Source organism: Salvia hispanica, chromosome 3 (assembly GCF_029641045.1).
Source record: "Salvia hispanica isolate PSC_SH4W2 chromosome 3, Shi_PSC_v1, whole genome shotgun sequence".
In the NCBI taxonomy this organism is placed as follows: Eukaryota; Viridiplantae; Streptophyta; class Magnoliopsida; order Lamiales; family Lamiaceae; genus Salvia; species Salvia hispanica.
The window spans coordinates 50,845,149-50,863,692 of record NC_142694.1 but is presented as its reverse complement, the minus strand read 5'-3'; the positions used below and the strand labels follow the sequence as shown (position 1 = coordinate 50,863,692).

General features: G+C 37.2%; 2 protein-coding genes across 2 annotated transcripts; both read right to left on the bottom strand.

Annotated features, from left to right (window-relative positions):
• Positions 1-8,986: 8,986 nt before the first annotated feature.
• Positions 8,987-11,466, bottom strand: LOC125210303 (uncharacterized). Its single transcript, XM_048109860.2, has one exon. The coding sequence runs from the start codon at positions 11,313-11,315 to the stop codon at positions 9,114-9,116; it is 2,202 nt and encodes a 733-aa protein (XP_047965817.2). The 5' UTR covers positions 11,316-11,466; the 3' UTR covers positions 8,987-9,113.
• A 1,989-nt stretch (positions 11,467-13,455) lies between these two features.
• On the bottom strand, positions 13,456-15,498 carry LOC125212342 (SGNH hydrolase-type esterase superfamily protein). The gene is made up of 6 exons (XM_048112477.2): positions 15,286-15,498; positions 15,130-15,207; positions 14,581-14,724; positions 14,277-14,353; positions 14,010-14,174; positions 13,456-13,854 (listed from the first exon to the last, which is right to left on the bottom strand). The coding sequence occupies exons 1-6, from the start codon at positions 15,382-15,384 to the stop codon at positions 13,689-13,691; spliced, it is 729 nt and encodes a 242-aa protein (XP_047968434.1). The 5' UTR covers positions 15,385-15,498; the 3' UTR covers positions 13,456-13,688.
• Between the last annotated feature and the right edge of the window lie 3,046 nt (positions 15,499-18,544).

Here is an 18,544-nt window from a genome sequence, read left to right as displayed (position 1 = left end):
CAAAGAAGAGTCAGTCGTGAAACACAATGTTTTGAGTAGCTGCCGGTAAGAATGCGGGTTTCGGGCCAATCTTGCTCGGGATGCGGGTCAATCGGGTGGAAGCTAATCATGTTGTGGTTTTTTCTAGTTATAAAAGTTCAACTAACCCTGAAAGGTCGGGTTTCGGGCTAGCCGAGCGGGTTATTTATTTATAAATAATGATGAAAAATAGTTACATTGATAAAATGTAAACCGTTTAATTATGATAAATTTGTAATATATGCTTAAACTCAAACATAAACGTGATCAAATACTAATATTTAAAATTTGTGCAAAATAAAACATAAACATAAGAAGATTTAAAGCATGTTTCACACATTTTTTAGTAAATTTAAAGTTTCTAATTTATCTATCTATTACTCCCTTCGTCCCATAAAAGTTGAGACAAAACTTTTGAGCACGGAGGTTAAGAATTTATATAAAATAAATAGGAGAGATGAAAAAAGTAGGAAATATAAGAGAAAGTAAAGTAAATGATGGAATAAAAAAAAAGTGATTAAATGTTTTGTCTTTTGTTAAAAAATGAAATGACTCAACTTTGTTGAGACGGACTAAAAAGGAATATGACTCAACTTTTTTGGGACGGAGGGAGTATTATATTAATAAAAGTTTAATACATAATTTATATGTCGAATATAAATCGAAAGTTATTTATTTTTATTTGTCTATATATAAAAATAATCAATAAAATGTCGTATTAGGAGCCAAACTCTAATCCTAAAATTTAGCGGGCAATTCGGGTCAGTCCACGAGTTACGGACTGCTTTAACATCCCTAACTGCAGTGGCTGTTTCTTTGTCCATTATTTTTCTGGTCTCGTGTCTTATTAAAGATTGCTCGTTTTAATCGAAGGATTTAGCTAAGGGCCAATATAACTTTTTGTAAGAAAATGTTTTCGTGACAATTATAGTTGGTAGGAAAATGTGTGTTACTGTCGAAGAGTAGCTCAATGCATCAGAAGCATTGGTACAAGTTTTGAAGGGGCATTAATTATTAGCAAAGCATGGGACCAATTAATGCACAGTTTCTAGGAGCATCTACGATGGAAAAAACCCGGGACGCACCACTCCTCCCGGCGACTGGCGCCTCAGCAAGGAGAGAGGTTAGGCGCCTGGGGCAGGGCATGGCCCGACGAGGGGAGAGCATTCCACATACGTTTTTCTATTAATCATACTTATTAAAATATTTTCCACATCATATCATATAATATACAAAACGTGAAGAAAAACATTTACTCAATAGAATTTGCCTATTCATTCTTTTTCTTGTGCAAATAAAACTGACCGTGCCTTCTTGGTATGGTGGAATGGAATAAGGAGGGAATGGAATGTAACGGAGATGGTTCCATTCTTGTGCTTGGTAAGTGCAAGGAATATAAAGGGAATAAAATTGTTATTCATTGATCGATCCTATTCCTATACTTGATAACTACAAATAATACTTCCTCCGTCCATGATTAAATGTTTCATATTTGACTGATACGAATTTTAAGAAATTGTTTGACTTTATAAAGTAAAGTGGGTAGAAAAAGTTTGTGGAATGTGGGGTCTACTTTTATATCCGTCATTAAGAGTCTCATTTATTGATGGCACAGATTTTAAGAAATGTAAAAAAAAGTGGGTGAAAAAAGTTAGTGAAATAGGGGTATCACTTGTATATATTAGTTTTAAATGAAATGTGAGTGAAATGAGTTAGTGGAAGGTGACACCCTATTACCATTTATGGTAAAAGTGAACCGGGACTCCCTATTAGCAGACAGACTAAAATGAAAAAATTGGACTCCTATCGCGGACGGTGGGAGTATTGGTTTTATAATAAAATGTGAGTGAATGAGTTAGTGGAATGTAGGGTCCACTAACCAAATATAGTAAAAGTGAAATAGAACATTTAATGGCGGCGGATGAAAAAGGAAAAATGGGACATTTAATGGCGGACGGAGGAAGTATAAGAAATGGAATGAAATGAAATATGTTTAATTAATAATATTGATTCTACCAAAATAATATCTATTTAAAAATATTTATTCCAAATATTTTGGATCATATTATTTCGTACTATACACGTAAATGAGTGTGTGCATATGTCGTGTTTGTATGTGTTGATGTGTGTGTATATATGTGGTGGTATGTGTGCGTGTGTGTGCGCGCGCGCGCATGTTTGTGTGTGTGTGTGAGAGAGAGAGAGAAATGGAATGAAATGGCCATTCCTTAGCTAATGGAAAGAATAGATAGTTCCATGTGGAATGGAATGGTGATTCCTAATGAGAAATATACCAAGCAAGGGAATGGAATGGAGGTAGGAATGTCATTCCATTCCCTCATTTCATTTCGCCATAAGCTTCTTGGTATGATGGAATAGAATAAGAAGGGAATGGAATGGATATGAGAATGGAACGAGGATGGGAATGGAATGGTTATTTCATTCCATTTTTGTGCTTGGTTAATGTAAGAAAAAATTGAATGGAATTAAGTAGTGCGTGTAAATTATGTCTATGTAGTGTGCAATGTGTGTAGTGTGGAATTTTATTAATAAATAAAAATTCTAAAATTTTAGTTTTATTATACTCCCTCCGTCCCACATAATTTTACACATTTCACTTTTACCATTTTTGGTAGTGGACCCCATATTCCACTAACTCATTCCTACTCACATTTTATTATAAAACTAATATTTTAAAAGTAGGACTCACATCCCACCAACTTTTTCAACTCACTTTCCATTACATTTCTTAAAACCCGTGTCGGGTCAAAGTGAGTAAAATTATGTGGGACGGAGAGAGTATAATTTTTAAATTATAAAATTGAGTGATATTAAATTTAAATATGTACTAATTAAACTCTAAAATAAAAAGAAAAGAGAAAATGGAATGGAATGCTCATTCCTTAGCTAAATGGAATGGATGACTATTCCCGTGTGGAATGGAATGGTGATGCCAAATGGAATGATGATTCTTTAGGAATAAAAATACCAAGCAAATGAATGGAATGGAGGTAGGAATCCATTTTATTCCCCATTCCATTTCACCAAACCAAGAAGGCCTGGTATGATGGAATTGAATGAGGAGGGAATAGAATGGAGATGAGAATGGAATAAAAATGGAAAATGGAATGGGAATTCCATTCCATTCATGTGCTTGGTGAATGTAAGATTTACAAATGGGATGGAATTGTAATTCCTTAATTGATTTCATTCATATGCTTATTAACTACAAATAATATAGTAATGGAATGAAATAAAATATAAATAATTAATATGTTGATTCTATTAAAAATTTTGTCAATATTTTGGATCATATAAATTTGTACTATACACTTATGAGCGTGTGCTTGTGGTGTATGTATGTGTAGATGTGTGTGTATATATGTGGTGGGGTGTGTGTATACGTGGTGTTTGTGCGTGTGTGTGTGTTGTTGGTGCTGTGTGTGATGTGTTGACGTGCGTGTGTGTTTTGGTGTTGGGGAGGGGGGGATGAATGGTCATCCCTTATCTAATGCTATTCCATGGAATGATCAATCCTAAGGAAATAAAATATCAAGCAAAGGAATGGAATAAAGATAGGAATGTCAATCCATTTTTCCATCTCATTCTACCTTACCAAGTAGCCTATATTGTCAATTGACTTAAGCATTAAATGAGATAATTAAATTATTAATATCTAAAAATACTTATATTTACTGAAATGTTATTTATGGCTAGCTACATTATGGCCAATTAGCTTTAGAGGCTTGTTGGTATAAAATAGAATGGAATAAGGAGGGATGGAATGGAGATGAGAATGAAATGATGACCATTCTTGTGCTTGGTGAATGTAAGGAATTCAAATGGAATGGAATTGTGTAGTGTGTGTGGTGTGTGTAGTTTGTACATAGTGTATGAAGTGTGTGTAGTGTGTGTAGGATGGATTTTTTTTAATAATTAATAATTCTAAAATTTTAATTTTATTATTAAATTTAAAAATTATTAAATTGAGTGATATTAAACTTAAATATAATATAATATGTAGTAGAGTTTATTTAAAATTTAAACTAAAAAGAAAAGGAAAATGAGAATGGAATGGCCATTCCTTAGCTAAATAGATGGAATGACTATTCCCATGTGGAATGTGGAATGGTCATTTTTGTTGAAAGTTGATTCAATTAATTCTGTAAATATTGGATAAGTTAGGAGTTGGTTATTATTAGATTAGGATAATGACAGTTATGGATGGCAGTTTCTGTCAGTTAGGAAAAGTAGTTATTTTAAACATTATAAAAGATGTGGCTATGTATTTAGTTTGTAATATATGTTGATCAATAAAAAGTACCAACGTTTTCTGTCTAAAGTTTCTCCCTGCTTTGATTTGCCTTTACCACTATAAGTGGTATCAGAGCATAATTTCAGGTTCGATCCCCATCCAAACACAAAGTAACAAAAATGGCAGGCAATGGAACAACATCTACTTCTCAATCCCAGATTCCAAATTTCAAGGGAGAAAAATATCATCTGTGGAGTCTTAAAATGAAGACTATGTTCAAATCTCAAGAATTGTGGGATTTGGTGGAGAACGGTTTTACTGAACCGAATCCGGCACCGGCTGTGCCCGATCAGCAACTGAGGGAGAATCGCAAGAAAGATGCTAAGGCGTTGTTCTTCATTCAGTCAGCGTTGGAAGATGATATATTTCCAAGGATTTCGGCAGCAAATACAGCCCATGAAGCATGGGAAATACTAAAGCAGGAATATTTGGGTGATCAGAAAGTAATTAAGGTTCGATTGCAAACGCTTCGTCGCAATTTCGCTGAATTGATGATGGGTGAGAAAGAAACTGTACAGAATTATTTGTCGAGAGTGACTGAAATTGTCAGTCAAATGGGATCGTATGGAGAAAATATTAGTAATGAACAAGTTGTGGGTAAAGTTTTAAGAAGTTTGAATGAAAGTTTTGATTATCTTGTTCCTGCCATTGAGGAGTCGAAGGATCTGTCGACTTACACATTTGATGAATTGATGAGTTCTCTATTGGCTCATGAAACCAGGGTGAGAAAACCTTGTGATAAAATGGAAGAGAAGGCTTTTCAAGTAAAAGGAGAGTCTTCTTATAAAGAAAAGATTGAAAATTCTGGAGGTAGATATGGCAGAGGCGGATTTCGCGGTGGATTTCGTGGCCGAGGCCGAGGCAGTGGCAGAGGACGTGGACGCCATGATGAAGGACGTCAAAACAAGTACAATATTCAATGTCATTATTGCAAGAAGAATGGGCACAAAGAAGCTTTCTGTTGGATCAAGCATAAGCATGACCAAAAAGCAAATTTCACAGAGAAAGTGGAAGAGGAAAACAATCTATTCATGGCACACACAAATATAGTTGCTGATGCAAATGAAAGAATGTGGTTTGTGGACAGCGGGTGCTCAAATCATATGTCTGGGTCAAGGTCTCTATTCAAATATCTTGATGAGAAGCAAAAGGGAGAAGTGCGTCTTGGAGATGACAAACAAGTCTTTATTGAAGGCCGAGGTACAGTGGCTATCAAAACTGTCCAAGGTGATGTCAAACTTATACATGATGTGCAATATGTGCCTACCTTAGCCCATAGTTTATTAAGTGTTGGTCAACTGATGGCTAGTGGATATTCTATTGTCTTTAATGATAAGACTTGCGCCATTAATGATAAAAAATCAGGTCATACAATCGCTCTTATTAAAATGACACAAAACAGAATGTTTCCTCTTGATGTGTCTAATGATGTTGGTAGTGCACTAGTGGCTAAAAGTGACATTGAAACTAGACTATGGCATTTTCGTTATGGGCATCTGAATGTGAATAGTCTAAGGGTCCTAAGTCAAAATGAGATGGTTGTTGGATTGCCAAAAATTGGAGAACATGTCTTTTGTGAAGGGTGTGTGTATGGTAAACAATGCAGGCAGCCCTTCCCTTCTGGAAAGGCTTGGAGAGCGTCACATATTTTGGAGTTAGTACATGCTGATTTATGTGGGCCAATGCAAACCGAATCTATTGGTGGAAGTCGATATTTTTTGCTATTTACAGATGACTACACTCGGATGAGTTGGGTATATTTCTTGAAATTAAAATCTGAGGCATTTGAACATTTCAAGAAGTTTAAAGTGTTGGTGGAGAATCATAGTGACAGGAACTTGAAGGCTCTTCGCACCGATCGTGGTGGTGAGTTTCTAGGTCATGGATTCACAAGCTACTGTGAGGAGCATGGGATACGCAGAGAGCTAACGGCACCCTACACGCCTCAGCAAAACGGCGTGGCTGAGCGAAAAAACAGAACGGTGGTTGAAATGGCGAGGAGTATGTTGCAGTCTAAAGGGTTACCAAAGAAGTTCTGGGGTCAAGCCGTTGCAACTGCAGTATATCTGTTGAACATATCTCCAACAAGGGCAGTCATGAATCAGACTCCTTTTGAAGCATGGAGGGGTAAGAAGCCTCGGGTAAGACATTTGAAAGTCTTTGGTTGTGTTGCTTATGCTTTGGTTCCGTCTAACTTACGTCGTAAGCTTGATAGCAAATCTGAAAAATATATATTCATTGGCTATTGTACTGAAACCAAAGCATACAAGCTATATAACCCGGTGAATGGCAAGGTCACAGTGAGCAGGGATGTCAGATTTAATGAGGAAGAAAGGTGGATATAGAATACTGACGAGAAGCAACCAGGAGCATTTATTGAATTTCCAGATCCTAGGCATGAAGAACCTGAGGAAAATGGTAGCAGCAGCTCGTCATCATCTGACTCTACACTACCAGACAGCCCGACTCAAAACTCGAGCAATCATACATTGTCTCACAACTCAGCAAGCAGCAGTTCAGTAGGCAGCAGTTCAGCGAGCAGCAACACAGAATCACCAGCATCAAACTCATCCTCTGGTTCCTCCTCAGATGGAACACCTCCAAAGCATTTTCGTTCACTTCGAAATATTTACAGGACATGTAACTTCGCATTATATGTTGCTGATCCTATTTCTTTTGATGAAGCTGTAGAACACAAAATATGGCAAGATGCAATGGAAGCTGAGTTAGACGCCATCGAGAAGAACGAAACATGGCAGCTTGTTGAAAAGCCTGCAGATAAGAATCTGATAGGGCTAAAGTGGGTGTTTCGCACAAAGTACAACTCTGATGGGAGTATTCAAAAGCATAAAGCAAGGCTAGTTGTGAAGGGATACTCACAACAACATGGAGTAGATTATGAAGAGACCTTTTCACCCGTTGCTCGATTCGAAACAGTAAGAATGTTTCTTGCTGTGGCTGCACAATTACAATTACATGTGTATCAGTTCGATGTGAAATCTGCATTTCTCAATGGTGAGTTAGAAGAGGAAGTTTATGTTTCACAACCTGAAGGTTATGCTATCGATGGGCAAGAAGACAAAGTTTACAAGTTAAGGAGAGCTCTTTATGGGCTGAAACAAGCCCCACGTGCATGGTATAGCAGAATTGACTCTTTCTTTCGAGCAAGCGGATTCACAAGAAGTGATAATGAGCCCACTCTCTACTTCAAGAAGCAAGGTAACAAAGATTTCCTTGTTGTTTGTCTATATGTGGATGATATGATTTATATGGGTTCATCTCAATCATTGGTCGATGAGTTCAAGTCTAATATGATGAATGAGTTTGAGATGACAGACTTGGGTCTGTTAAGTTTCTTTCTTGGACTTGAGGTGAAGCAAAGCAAGGATGGAATCTTTGTGAGTCAAGTGAAGCATGCTACTGACCTTTTGAAGAAATTTCATATGAGCAACTGTGAAATTGCAGAAACACCTATGAATGTTAACGAGAAGTTGCAGCGTGTTGATGGAACCGAACATGCTGATGGTACAATATACAGGAGTCTAGTTGGAGGACTTAACTACCTTACTCATACAAGGCCTGATATTGCTTCTTCAGTAAGTGTAGTGTCGAGATATATGCATAATCCAACGAAGCAGCATCTTCGCAGCTCGAAGAATACTACGTTATGTTGCTGGTACATTAAAATTTGGATTATGGTACACTAAAGTTTCAGACTTCAAATTGGTCGGGTATACCGATAGTGATTGGGCAGGGTGCTTAGATGATAGAAAGAGCACATCAGGAAATGTTTTCAGCCTTGGTTCTGGGGCTGTAACTTGGAGTTCAAAGAAGCAAGACACGATAGCACTATCATCCTCTGAAGCAGAGTATGCAGCAGCTACATCAGCAGCACGGCAAGCTTTGTGGCTCCAAAAATTGCTTACCGATTTTCCCCTTGATCACAATGATGCTACAGCTATATATTGTGACAACAGGTCTGCTATCGCAATGGCTAAAAATCCAGCTTTTCATGGAAGAACAAAGCACGTAGATGTGCAGCACCACTTCATACGCAAGCTGGTTGCAGATGGGAAGATTCAATTGAAGTTTTGTGGTACAAATGAGCAGACCGCTGATATCTTCCACCAAATCGCTTCCGCAAGCTAAACATCAGTTTTTCACATCAAAGTTAGGAGTATGTGAGTTTGAATCAAGGGGGAGTGTTGAAAGTTGATTCAATTAATTCTGTAAATATTGGATAAGTTAGGAGTTGGTTATTATTAGATTAGGATAATGACAGTTATGGATGGCAGTTTCTGTCAGTTAGGAAAAGTAGTTATTTTAAACATTATAAAAGATGTGGCTATGTATTTAGTTTGTAATATATGTTGATCAATAAAAAGTACCAACGTTTTCTGTCTAAAGTTTCTCCCTGCTTTGATTTGCCTTTACCTCTATAATTTTAAATGGAATGGTGATTCGTAAGAAAAAAATTTGCCAAGCAAGGAATGGAATGTGGATGTATGAATGGTTCAAATAGGCTTTGAACTAGAATGGTGGAAGTGAAGAATGAGAACTGGGAGAAATATGGAGAGAAAATGGTCGACTCAATTATGGTTTAAGTTATAATTTGCACGCTTGATAATAACAGTATTTTGCAACACAACCAAATGCACTAACCAAATCGACACATATAAAAGTTATAATCACGCTTCTTAAAAGTCATATTTTGTAGTAATTGACATCCAAATACGATCGAGAAACATAGATATTAGCTATGTAAACAATATTAAAATTACTACCCCACTATTGTTGCGTCGTCACTTGATTCCGGAGGGCTTTCAATATCCAGCGCCATGGACGCCCTCCAGTCATCAATAGTAGCAACTTTCACCACATCGAATCTCGGAACCTCACGCTGTCGTAGAATTTCAATAATCTCTTTACTCTCACCAAAAAGAACCAATGCTCGTCTCACACTCTCATGCCTTTCTCTGATGTCATGTATATGACACTTGAGTGTTATGACCTGCACTAGATTGGTGAGGCACGCTGCTATTATATCCGAGATGGTGATGGATATACCCTCAAGTAGCTCGTCATCACTTTGGTGCTCGCCATTTGTCATCCATAACAAGATCGTTTTAGCAATTCTGTACATTGAGTTAGCAGCTATAACTCTAACAGGCCAGTTTAGAGGGCTCTGCATCAGAACATCTCTTGTTTGAGCCATGAATTCTGTCACAATCTTTTCTGCAACAATGGAGAGGTTTTTCAGCGTTTCCCTGTGCGTTGCACCTCTGAAGCTCGTGCTGTCAAGATCTTTATAATCCCATTTTCTATATACTTCAACTCCAACCCAAACCACATCTGCAGCTTTTCTGATGCTTTCCAACTCCCCATTTCCATCTAGAGTTCCCTCAATGATTTTCACGATGGACAAGCCCTCTCTAACACTAGTCAATAACTGGTTAGCCTTATCATCTGCAATGTTGGTAAGTGCAACTGTAATAGTAGTCAAAGTCACGATGGGTAGAGACCAACAGTTTGGAGGTTCTTGAGAATGTAAGCTTGGAACTCGGTTGCTGTCAAACAGTCCCACCCCATTGAAGTTTGAAGATGCTTTCAGAAGTCGGATCAGATTCGTGGATTGATTTTCTTCACCTTTCTTTATTAGCCTATCAGCCTCATTGCATATGTTCTTGATGATGTAACCAGGAAATTTTGGCTCACCTTCAATTAGAAGAGCATATTGGCTAAAATCCAGTTGTGCTCCATCCCTTGAACCTTGAGATCCTCCCACTATAGAATTCTTGCAGAAAACCGAATAAAATCTTCTCCCATATATAGCAAAGAGGAATAAAAGTAGTTTTCCAGCTAACACGAAGAGAATCTGAAATACAATGCAGAAATTTAGAACAAATCTTAATAGATCACAAAACAGCTTCTTGCAGAGGCGGTTTGGAACTTGAAATGGAAGTGATGTATCCCTCCACTCTACAAGCTTCGAAGTCCAGTACTTGTCAACCTTGAGTTCATCTCTGAAGCTCTTCTGTTCCGTCTGAGCGACCTTGATGGTCAAAGCAGTGAAGCATCTGGATATAGGAGCTATACTTGCAACAAACACTCCAAGAAATTGAATCTTAAGAATCCACTCAATGGACCAGCTATAGCTTGAAGTGTTATGTACACAATAATAGATCACAGTAGAATTGGATAATTGGAGAGAAGTCAAAAGTTTAACTTGGATGGAGACTAGGGTTATTAAAATACATAAGAGAGCTGAAATAGAAGAAATGGCAGATCTTGCCAACACAAACTGTGGGTCGCTGGTTACTGCCATCACCCAATACCTTTTCACCAACATTCCAACTTCATCAGTACTCCCATCAAGTTGTCTATTTGAAACCAATTTGTGCATCTCATTATACTTCAATTCCAGGTATCTTCTGGCGGTTGGAAGCATCAAGGACATACAACATGACATTACAAGGAAGAAGAGCATGATGACAAGAGAGGCTATCTGTGGGAGCAACATATAGAATACACCTGAAGTGAATGGATGCATTTGAACAATATGAATGCATATATTTACCGTGATAGTGATGACTAGGACGCCTAAAGCTGCTATGTTTAGTACAATTTCATTATTCTCCATGGATCCCAAAGATATGATGAAGTTATTCATACAAGTAGACATGAAAAGAAGGCTGCTTATCCGAGCATATTGATCCATGGAGCTAATATCAGTGCTTGTAAGATCTACAGGAAGCTTCATGGTGACGGCTAATATTGTCAAGGAGAAAGCGTTGAGAGAGAAACATTTTGAGGGGAGCCAATACCTTTTGCTTCTAAGTCCAATGAAAGCATCAGCCGCCATAGCAAGAGTGCACAAGGCAGTAGCAGCTGCAACATACAATCCTATCCATGGCATAGTTGAATCAAGTTTGTTTTGCACCTCCTCGAATAACTGGGAGCAATCCGATGAAGATGAAGCCATGCTAATTCTTTGTTTGATTTTGCTGAGTAAATTAGATTGTGATGGAGTATCAAGTCTTGGTCATATTTACACAAGTCGTCATCTACGGTTGCCTCCGAAATTTCTTCCCTTCTTGTTCCTTTTGAATAGTGACTGGTCGACTCTTCTAGTCCAAGTCTTACTTAAACTCCAAATTTCTTTAGATTTTGGACTCACTTACGATGGAGTATTTATTTGAGTTAGACTAAATTTAAAGATAAAAATTAGCCACGTCTTTTATTTGAGTATGGTTGCTGAACTTTTTTGCTTTACCAAAAGAATTACTCCTTATACACATAAAATCGTTCAACGGTCCAGATCAACCCTATCACATTTAACACGTTTTACTTGAGATGTAATTGCAAATTTAACATCAGTATTGCACCAGGTTCAGAAATATTCAAAACGCCCCTCCCATACCACTAATTCACTCCAAAGTTGAAGAGATAGACCATGATTTTCTACGGAGACAACTTCGATCTCATCATCTTATCAAGATTTTCACCACCTCTCAATCACCCGTTCCATACCAATATCGATCCTTTTTTCCACGGTTTCAATAGTAAACCTTATGATCAAGGAAATTGGATAATCGAGTGTGAAAGTATGCACAGTTTTCATGGCAGCGGATTCACAAGCTAGATATCTAAAGCTAGTAAAATTTCTGAGTAGCCGGAAACCCAAGAGATTTGGGTACACCTACTAAATTATGCTTATATTAATATATTAAGAAAAATGAATGAAAAAAAGTTAATAGTGTGTGAGTCTCATTTGTATAAAATGTGAGTGGAATGTGGGGCCTAAATATGAACTGGTATTCTATTCCTGGATAGATGAAAATGAGAAACAGAACTCCTAATCGCAAACGGAAGGAGTACTACAGTAAAACTCTAAATTTTTTATAATTATGATAATTTAATCTATTAATTAATAAATTGGTAATTTTTGTATTGATCATAATCTACTGTTATTTTGATCATTAAAAACTTTTAATATTCATATAGGATTTCTCACATAACTGTAAGAACATAGGGAAAAATCTCTAAAGGGAAAAGTAAATTTGAGAAGGTATATTTCTTATTTATATTCTTAAAAAGGTAATTATACTTTCTTAAGAAGTACTCCCTCCGTCCCAAGATAAGTGACTTACTTCTTTTGGGCACGAGATTTAAGGAATGATATTTAAATAAGTTAAAGTGAAGAGAGTAAAGTATGAGAGAGGGAAAAGTAGAGGAGAGAAGAGAGAATAAAGTAGGTGGAGAATAAAGTAAGAGATATGACTTTTTGCTAAAAATGGAAATAGGTCACTTATAGTGGGACACCCCAGAAAGGAATACAAGCCACTTATCTTGGAACGGAGGGAGTAACAAGCTCCAAGAGAAGAAGGCAAACTTAAAGGCAAACAAAAATAATTGTTCATTCCCATTCCCGTCCCACAAGAACATGCATTTTTTTTTCCTTATAATCCATCCCACAAGAGTATGCATTCTTTTCATTTTAATCAGTCACACAAGAGTGTGCCATTTCAACTTTTGAAAACTCTTATCTCTAAGATGAGACTCATTCTCCAATAACAGTATTTTTTAATTATTTTTTCTTTTCATCTCTCTCTTGCTTTACTATTGTGCATTAAAATCTATGCCCAATTAAAAGTGCATACTTTTATGGGACAAGAAAGCATATAACTTGATAGAATGAAAAATTTTAAGTGATTTCTATAACTTAGTTGATATGTCTAGACTTGATGTTGACTGCTATGAGTAATTTCATGACATCTTTGAGATCCATGGAGAATTATGAAATTTTGTTGAACATAGTAGCTCATATTATTATGCTGTGTTCCGTTCATATTGGGTCGAGCAAGTTGCCTTTGCTGTCACCATGCTCCTCTTGCTCTTCACTCTATGTCGTACGGCAGTGATGGTTCCGAGTGCCAGAATATACATAGAGTTGAAGTATGATGAGATGCACAAAAGGTTTCAAGTAAACAAGTAGAGTATGGGAGATGATGAATCAGAGTGTTGGTGAAACGTTTTCCGGTAGTGGCAAATACCGGCAGCCTTCAGTTTGTGGTAGCCAGGTCTGCGATTCCTTTGGCACCTGCTTCAGCATCAAGTGACTATACAACAATAAAATAGTGATATATTTATTGATTACCCATTGTTTGTAAATAATTCCTTCAAACTTTACAAAATCTGTTCTCATCAAGCATTAATAGGCCTCCCAAATTTACTGAGAGAGGAGCAAAAAGGAATTTACTGGGCTGAAATATTGTGATGGTGTACAACAGTAAATCTGTGTATTCATTATAATAAAAAAAAATTCAAATTTGCTGCAACGAGCAAGACTAAATCATCACGCGACGCACACCTGAGCGAAGGAACTTGCAGGGTTTTCTTCATCAATTTCTGAATGTTGGGGGAAATCATATGGCAGGTCTGAGAAGCCTGCTTCATCAAGAATCTTGACCAGTTCCCCAAAAACAACTGCATTTCCTTCCGGTGTCAAGTGCAGACCGTCACTGTGTACATATAAGTTCACCTAGATGTGAGTTCAACAACATACAGTAGCTTCACATTCTCACTCAGAGAATCCCCAGCTTGTTGTAAGAACATAATATACAGTTTTTGAGTATTAGATTAACGTGCTCTAAATGGAATTGATTCGATAACTAACCTCAAGAATGTTCTCTGCCAACCATTGGTTTCTTGCATCTTGGACCATAGATTGATTGAAGGAAGACCAAGTTCTTTGGCTATAGCAACACACTGCTCGGCATATGTCCCAGCTACTTCATTTGTCCTATCAGCCACTTTCGACGCCTTATCACCATACATGGACCTAATTTCACATACAAGTAAAAGGATAACCCTTGTAAGATCAAACATATATATATACCTAAATTGAGACAAAAAGCACTAACAAGCCAAAAAATAGTTATACCTGGCATATTCTCGACGACCATCCAGATCAATAGGAGGTGGAGTTATAAGCACAACAAGCGTTTTGGGGGAACAATTCTGCAAATTTAATCTAAAACCATTTAAAATGCTATAGCAAAAGATGATTGGACCAGTCTAACACTTGTGGAATCACTGAAGAGTTGTACAATCAGTTCTCTATGTGAATCTTAGTTCAGTAAGATATTGATACTCTTCATTGTATTTGACTTCCAATGGAATCATTTCATGAAATTCTATCTAAACAGAAGGTTGCCAATACAAAGCACAGAAGGTAGGAAAAATACCCTGATGTGCTGAACTATTTTTCTCAAGTTTTCCTTGTATTCTTCCAAAGGTACATGCTGCCTTTTTCCAGTGCCCTCCAGAAGAGCAGCATCATTAGCCCCGAAAAAAATAGTAACCGCAGCAGGAGAAGGCGCTTCAGATACCTACGTGTCATTACAGAAAATATATCAACGATTCAACAAAGTGCAAGACAATATGAGAGCCAGCTCCAACTGCAGTCACTTGCAAACATAATATTTCTAAGTTTAAGCTATTTCGAACACGGATCTTTCGATTTATCTGTTGAATTCCACCCAAAAAATATCGAATGATGGAGAAAAGGATTCATATTAGAGCCACATTCAAATAAGATATAAAGGCAGTATAGCTAGAACCTAATCTGCAATTCTTCACGATAAATTATGTATAGAAGCTAACAATCATTCAACAAAACCATTCAGCTGATGCTAAAAGGCGATCAAGAAACAGATCGAATAACCTAACAAAAAATCAAATGAAGGCAATATCGATTAAAGAAAAAAAAAAAGTTTTCAAGAATGAACATTTACCAGAGGGAAGAGGTGATTCAACAAGAAGAGAGCCCACCTAGTGTTATAGCCGCTATAGCCGCGAAGGACTACATCAACCTGTTGTTTTCAAAGGGGCAATTCATCAAACAGTTTATATGTATCAATATAAATAGACGAACAGTAGAAAGATTGAACCTTTCTTGAGTATGTATCAGCGACAGAAGCACCCCAACCCCCTGATCTGAAAGATTGCTGCGTAATGGAGTCTCCAAACAACACTATTTGAGGCCTCATTCTTACTTGACTTCTCTTCCCCGCCGTTAAGTTATGCAAACAACTTCTCTCTACTCTCTTCCTTAACCTATTTAAGCCCGATGCAAATTAATGGCATTAATCTGTGTTCTTTTAAATTGCCATTCGTTATAAATTTCACCAAAAATTAAATATAGCTTTTAAAAAATGGAGAAATGAATTTAGTGGAAGGTGGATCCCACTTTTTATAATGGAAAAAGGTGGAGAAATGAATTGTGATCTTTAGTTGAAGGTGGACCTCAAAAATTAAATTTAGATGAATGGTGGAATCTATTTCTTTATAATTGAAAAAGGTAAATGAGACTTTAAATGACTTTAAATTGTCGGACGTCCCGTAATAGCAAAAAGAGACATTATCTCACGGACGGTGGTACTAGTATATAAAATGGGAATAACATTTCACTATCTTATTTCATTTCATAAAACTCGTGCCAGATTCATTTGTGACTTTTAAAGTAGGACAGAGGAGTGATAATTCTAAAAGAAGAAGATAAACTGAAATAGATATACCAGTTTGGATCATTGTTGTCGAGATAATACAAAATAATTACCTTATGTACTCTTTATATAGAAGAGAGGTAAAAATGTCTCTTTAAAATTTAAGAAGGTGTAATACTTAATTAAATACTCTTTATGTTGAGAAGATAAATAGAGGAGGAGTAGTTTTTTCTCTTAATCTCTCATTTACCGCCTATGTGGAAATGCTCTTCTGCTTTTGAGCAAACAACCTCCTCTTCAAATTGTTGGGCACATGACCGTTTTCACGAACATAAGCCACCGTAGATAGATCACATCTGTCAAGTAATGACCCATGTTGTAAGTTTAAAATGGTTGCCATTGGCGGTGAACTCTATGGTCGGTGCTTGATAAGGTTCGTTTCATGTATTGGTTTTGGGTTAAAATTATGTGCATTTGGGGCGCTAATCTGTGTTTCTGAGTTCAGGTGCGTAGTAAATCTGTCGGACCTAGGAGTTGTTGTTACCTGACCTGGCAGATGCAAAAGAGATGAAATTGAAGTGAAAATCAGATGTCGTCATTTGGACCTGGGAGAATTAAAAGTTGGCGACAGGAGCAGAATAGAGCATGAGCAGATTATTTTAAAAAGTCTTATTCAAGGGCAAAAGCGTCTAATTACCAGAAGGATACCCTAAAGATCAGAGCCTCACATATATAAAGAGTTCAACCTTGAAGAACAAGACAACCACTTCTACACACGCTTTTAGTTCAAGCTCTTGTTCCATTCCTTAGTTCCACACTTCAAATTTCTCATTTCACTTGCTGTGCACTTGGAGATGGAGTGATTCCGGCTACCGTGGTGGTTCATCGTTGTTTTGCCGCTGTGTAACACCGCCTTGTGAAGGCGAAGAAACAATGTTTACTTGCTTTGTTTAGTTTACTTTCGGTTTCAAGTACTTGTTGGTTTTAGTTTCATAACTCTAGTTCTTGCTTTGATCTACTGGATTTGAACCTATTTCTCTTTATTATGGAAGTTCATATTGGTTTTTGTTGGATCTCGCTGAGTTGATGTTTATTTCTTGCTTTTAGCATTCGTTATTGTTGATTGTTGGATGTTTGGAGCTGAGATCTGTTGGTTTATTGATGGAGGTTGTGGATTTGCGTATGTAGATGTCTGGATTTTTTGAATCGTGATGGATTTGAGTTGGAGTTTCATGTATCTGGTGTTTGCTGTTTACGTTGTGCATGATTATGGCTATTTACTTTCTGTTTCTGCATTCTCTAGGTCCAGTAGCATAGATCTGTTAGCAGGGACGGAGCCAGGAATTTATATAAAGAGGGGCAAAATTATACATAGATAAAATTTAAGAGTTTCAAGAGGGGCAAATAGTTAGAAATTACAACAAATTAATTTTATAATGTATATTTTATAGATATGTGATGAAATTTGAGGTGGGGCATTTGCCCATGCTAGCTATGAGCTGCATCCGCCCTGTCTGTTAGTTTAGGCTTTAATTTCTCGTTTTAAGTTTAGATATGAAGTTTGCTCTGTTTTCATGGTGTTTAATACTCTGTTTTATCTGCTAATCTCGTTTGATTCCCGAAGAAGATGAAGTTGTTGGTAGTTAGAACCATATCTGTTTTTGTCAGTATTTTCTGCATATGTACTTTGCTTTTTCTGCATGTCCTCCAGACCCTGTCAGTACTGTTTGCATTGTCTTTTTATTTTTCTGCATGCTTTTCCAGACCCTGGTAGTTTAAGGAAACTTGTCCCCACTTTTTGCTTTATCTCTGTTCGTCCAAATTAGGAAAGTCCGTCTAGTTAAGTTAACTCCAGTTGTCTTAGAACTTTAAAATATCTCATTTCTCTAAGTCATGCATGTTCCGTACGTTCTCATTTCTTAGACCCAGTAGGTAGAGTAAAGTTTTTATTATCTCTCAGACCCAGTAGTTTTAAGTTCTCGACCCACAAAATTGTGTGGCAGCAGCCAATCCCTTTTTCCCAAAACATCCTCAAATGCAGTTTCGTAACACATTCGTCCTCGTGGGATCGATCCTTTAAATCCATGTGCTAGTTGTAGTATAGTGGGTTGAGGTTTTGAAGAAATAGAGTGCACCTAACGACCCCCCTGTCTGATAGTTTCATGATCTTCTAGCCTCTGAAGTCTAGTCGAATCCTCTGGACCTGTTCGATCGAGAGATATCACACCGCACGCATCACTCTACAGGCTCGGCTCTTCAGTGCTCTACCTACACACACAAGCACATATGTTGTTGAATAGAGGGGAATCATTCAAGTCGTTGTTTGATCCCAACGACTCTTAAGTAAACATGCCAACAAACGTTGGTCGGAAATTGCACCAAGCATGATTGTCTAATGTGTGCCCGTGTAACCACTGGTGAATGCACCCCTCCATGTTACAAGACAATATTTTTACTCCCAGTGCATGCAATCAATGTTGTTAAGCATCCCAAGAAATCTGCGAACCCTCTTGTGCATATCCATCAACCTCTGGGAGTCTCGGATGGTTGGCCTTCTCATATAAGTGTCTTGAAAACCCTAGTTGACCCATGACAGAATTTACCCATGCGTTCTCGCCCTTTTAATTCACCAACATGGAGATATTCGTCAAACATATGGTCATATGTGAGCTTCCTAATCGTTATTGTGCATTTCTGCAACTTT

Coding starts and splice junctions, on each gene's coding strand:
- LOC125212342 (XM_048112477.2), bottom strand. CDS start 15,384: ATGAGGCCTCAAATAGTGTTGTTTGGAGACTCCATTACGCAGCAATCT. Junction 15,208..15,285: donor CTGATACATACTCAAGAAAG/GTTCAATCTTTC, acceptor TGAAAACAACAG/GTTGATGTAGTCCTTCGCGG. Junction 14,725..15,129: donor TGAATCACCTCTTCCCTCTG/GTAAATGTTCAT, acceptor AATGACACGTAG/GTATCTGAAGCGCCTTCTCC.
- LOC125210303 (XM_048109860.2), bottom strand. CDS start 11,315: ATGGCTTCATCTTCATCGGATTGCTCCCAGTTATTCGAGGAGGTGCAA.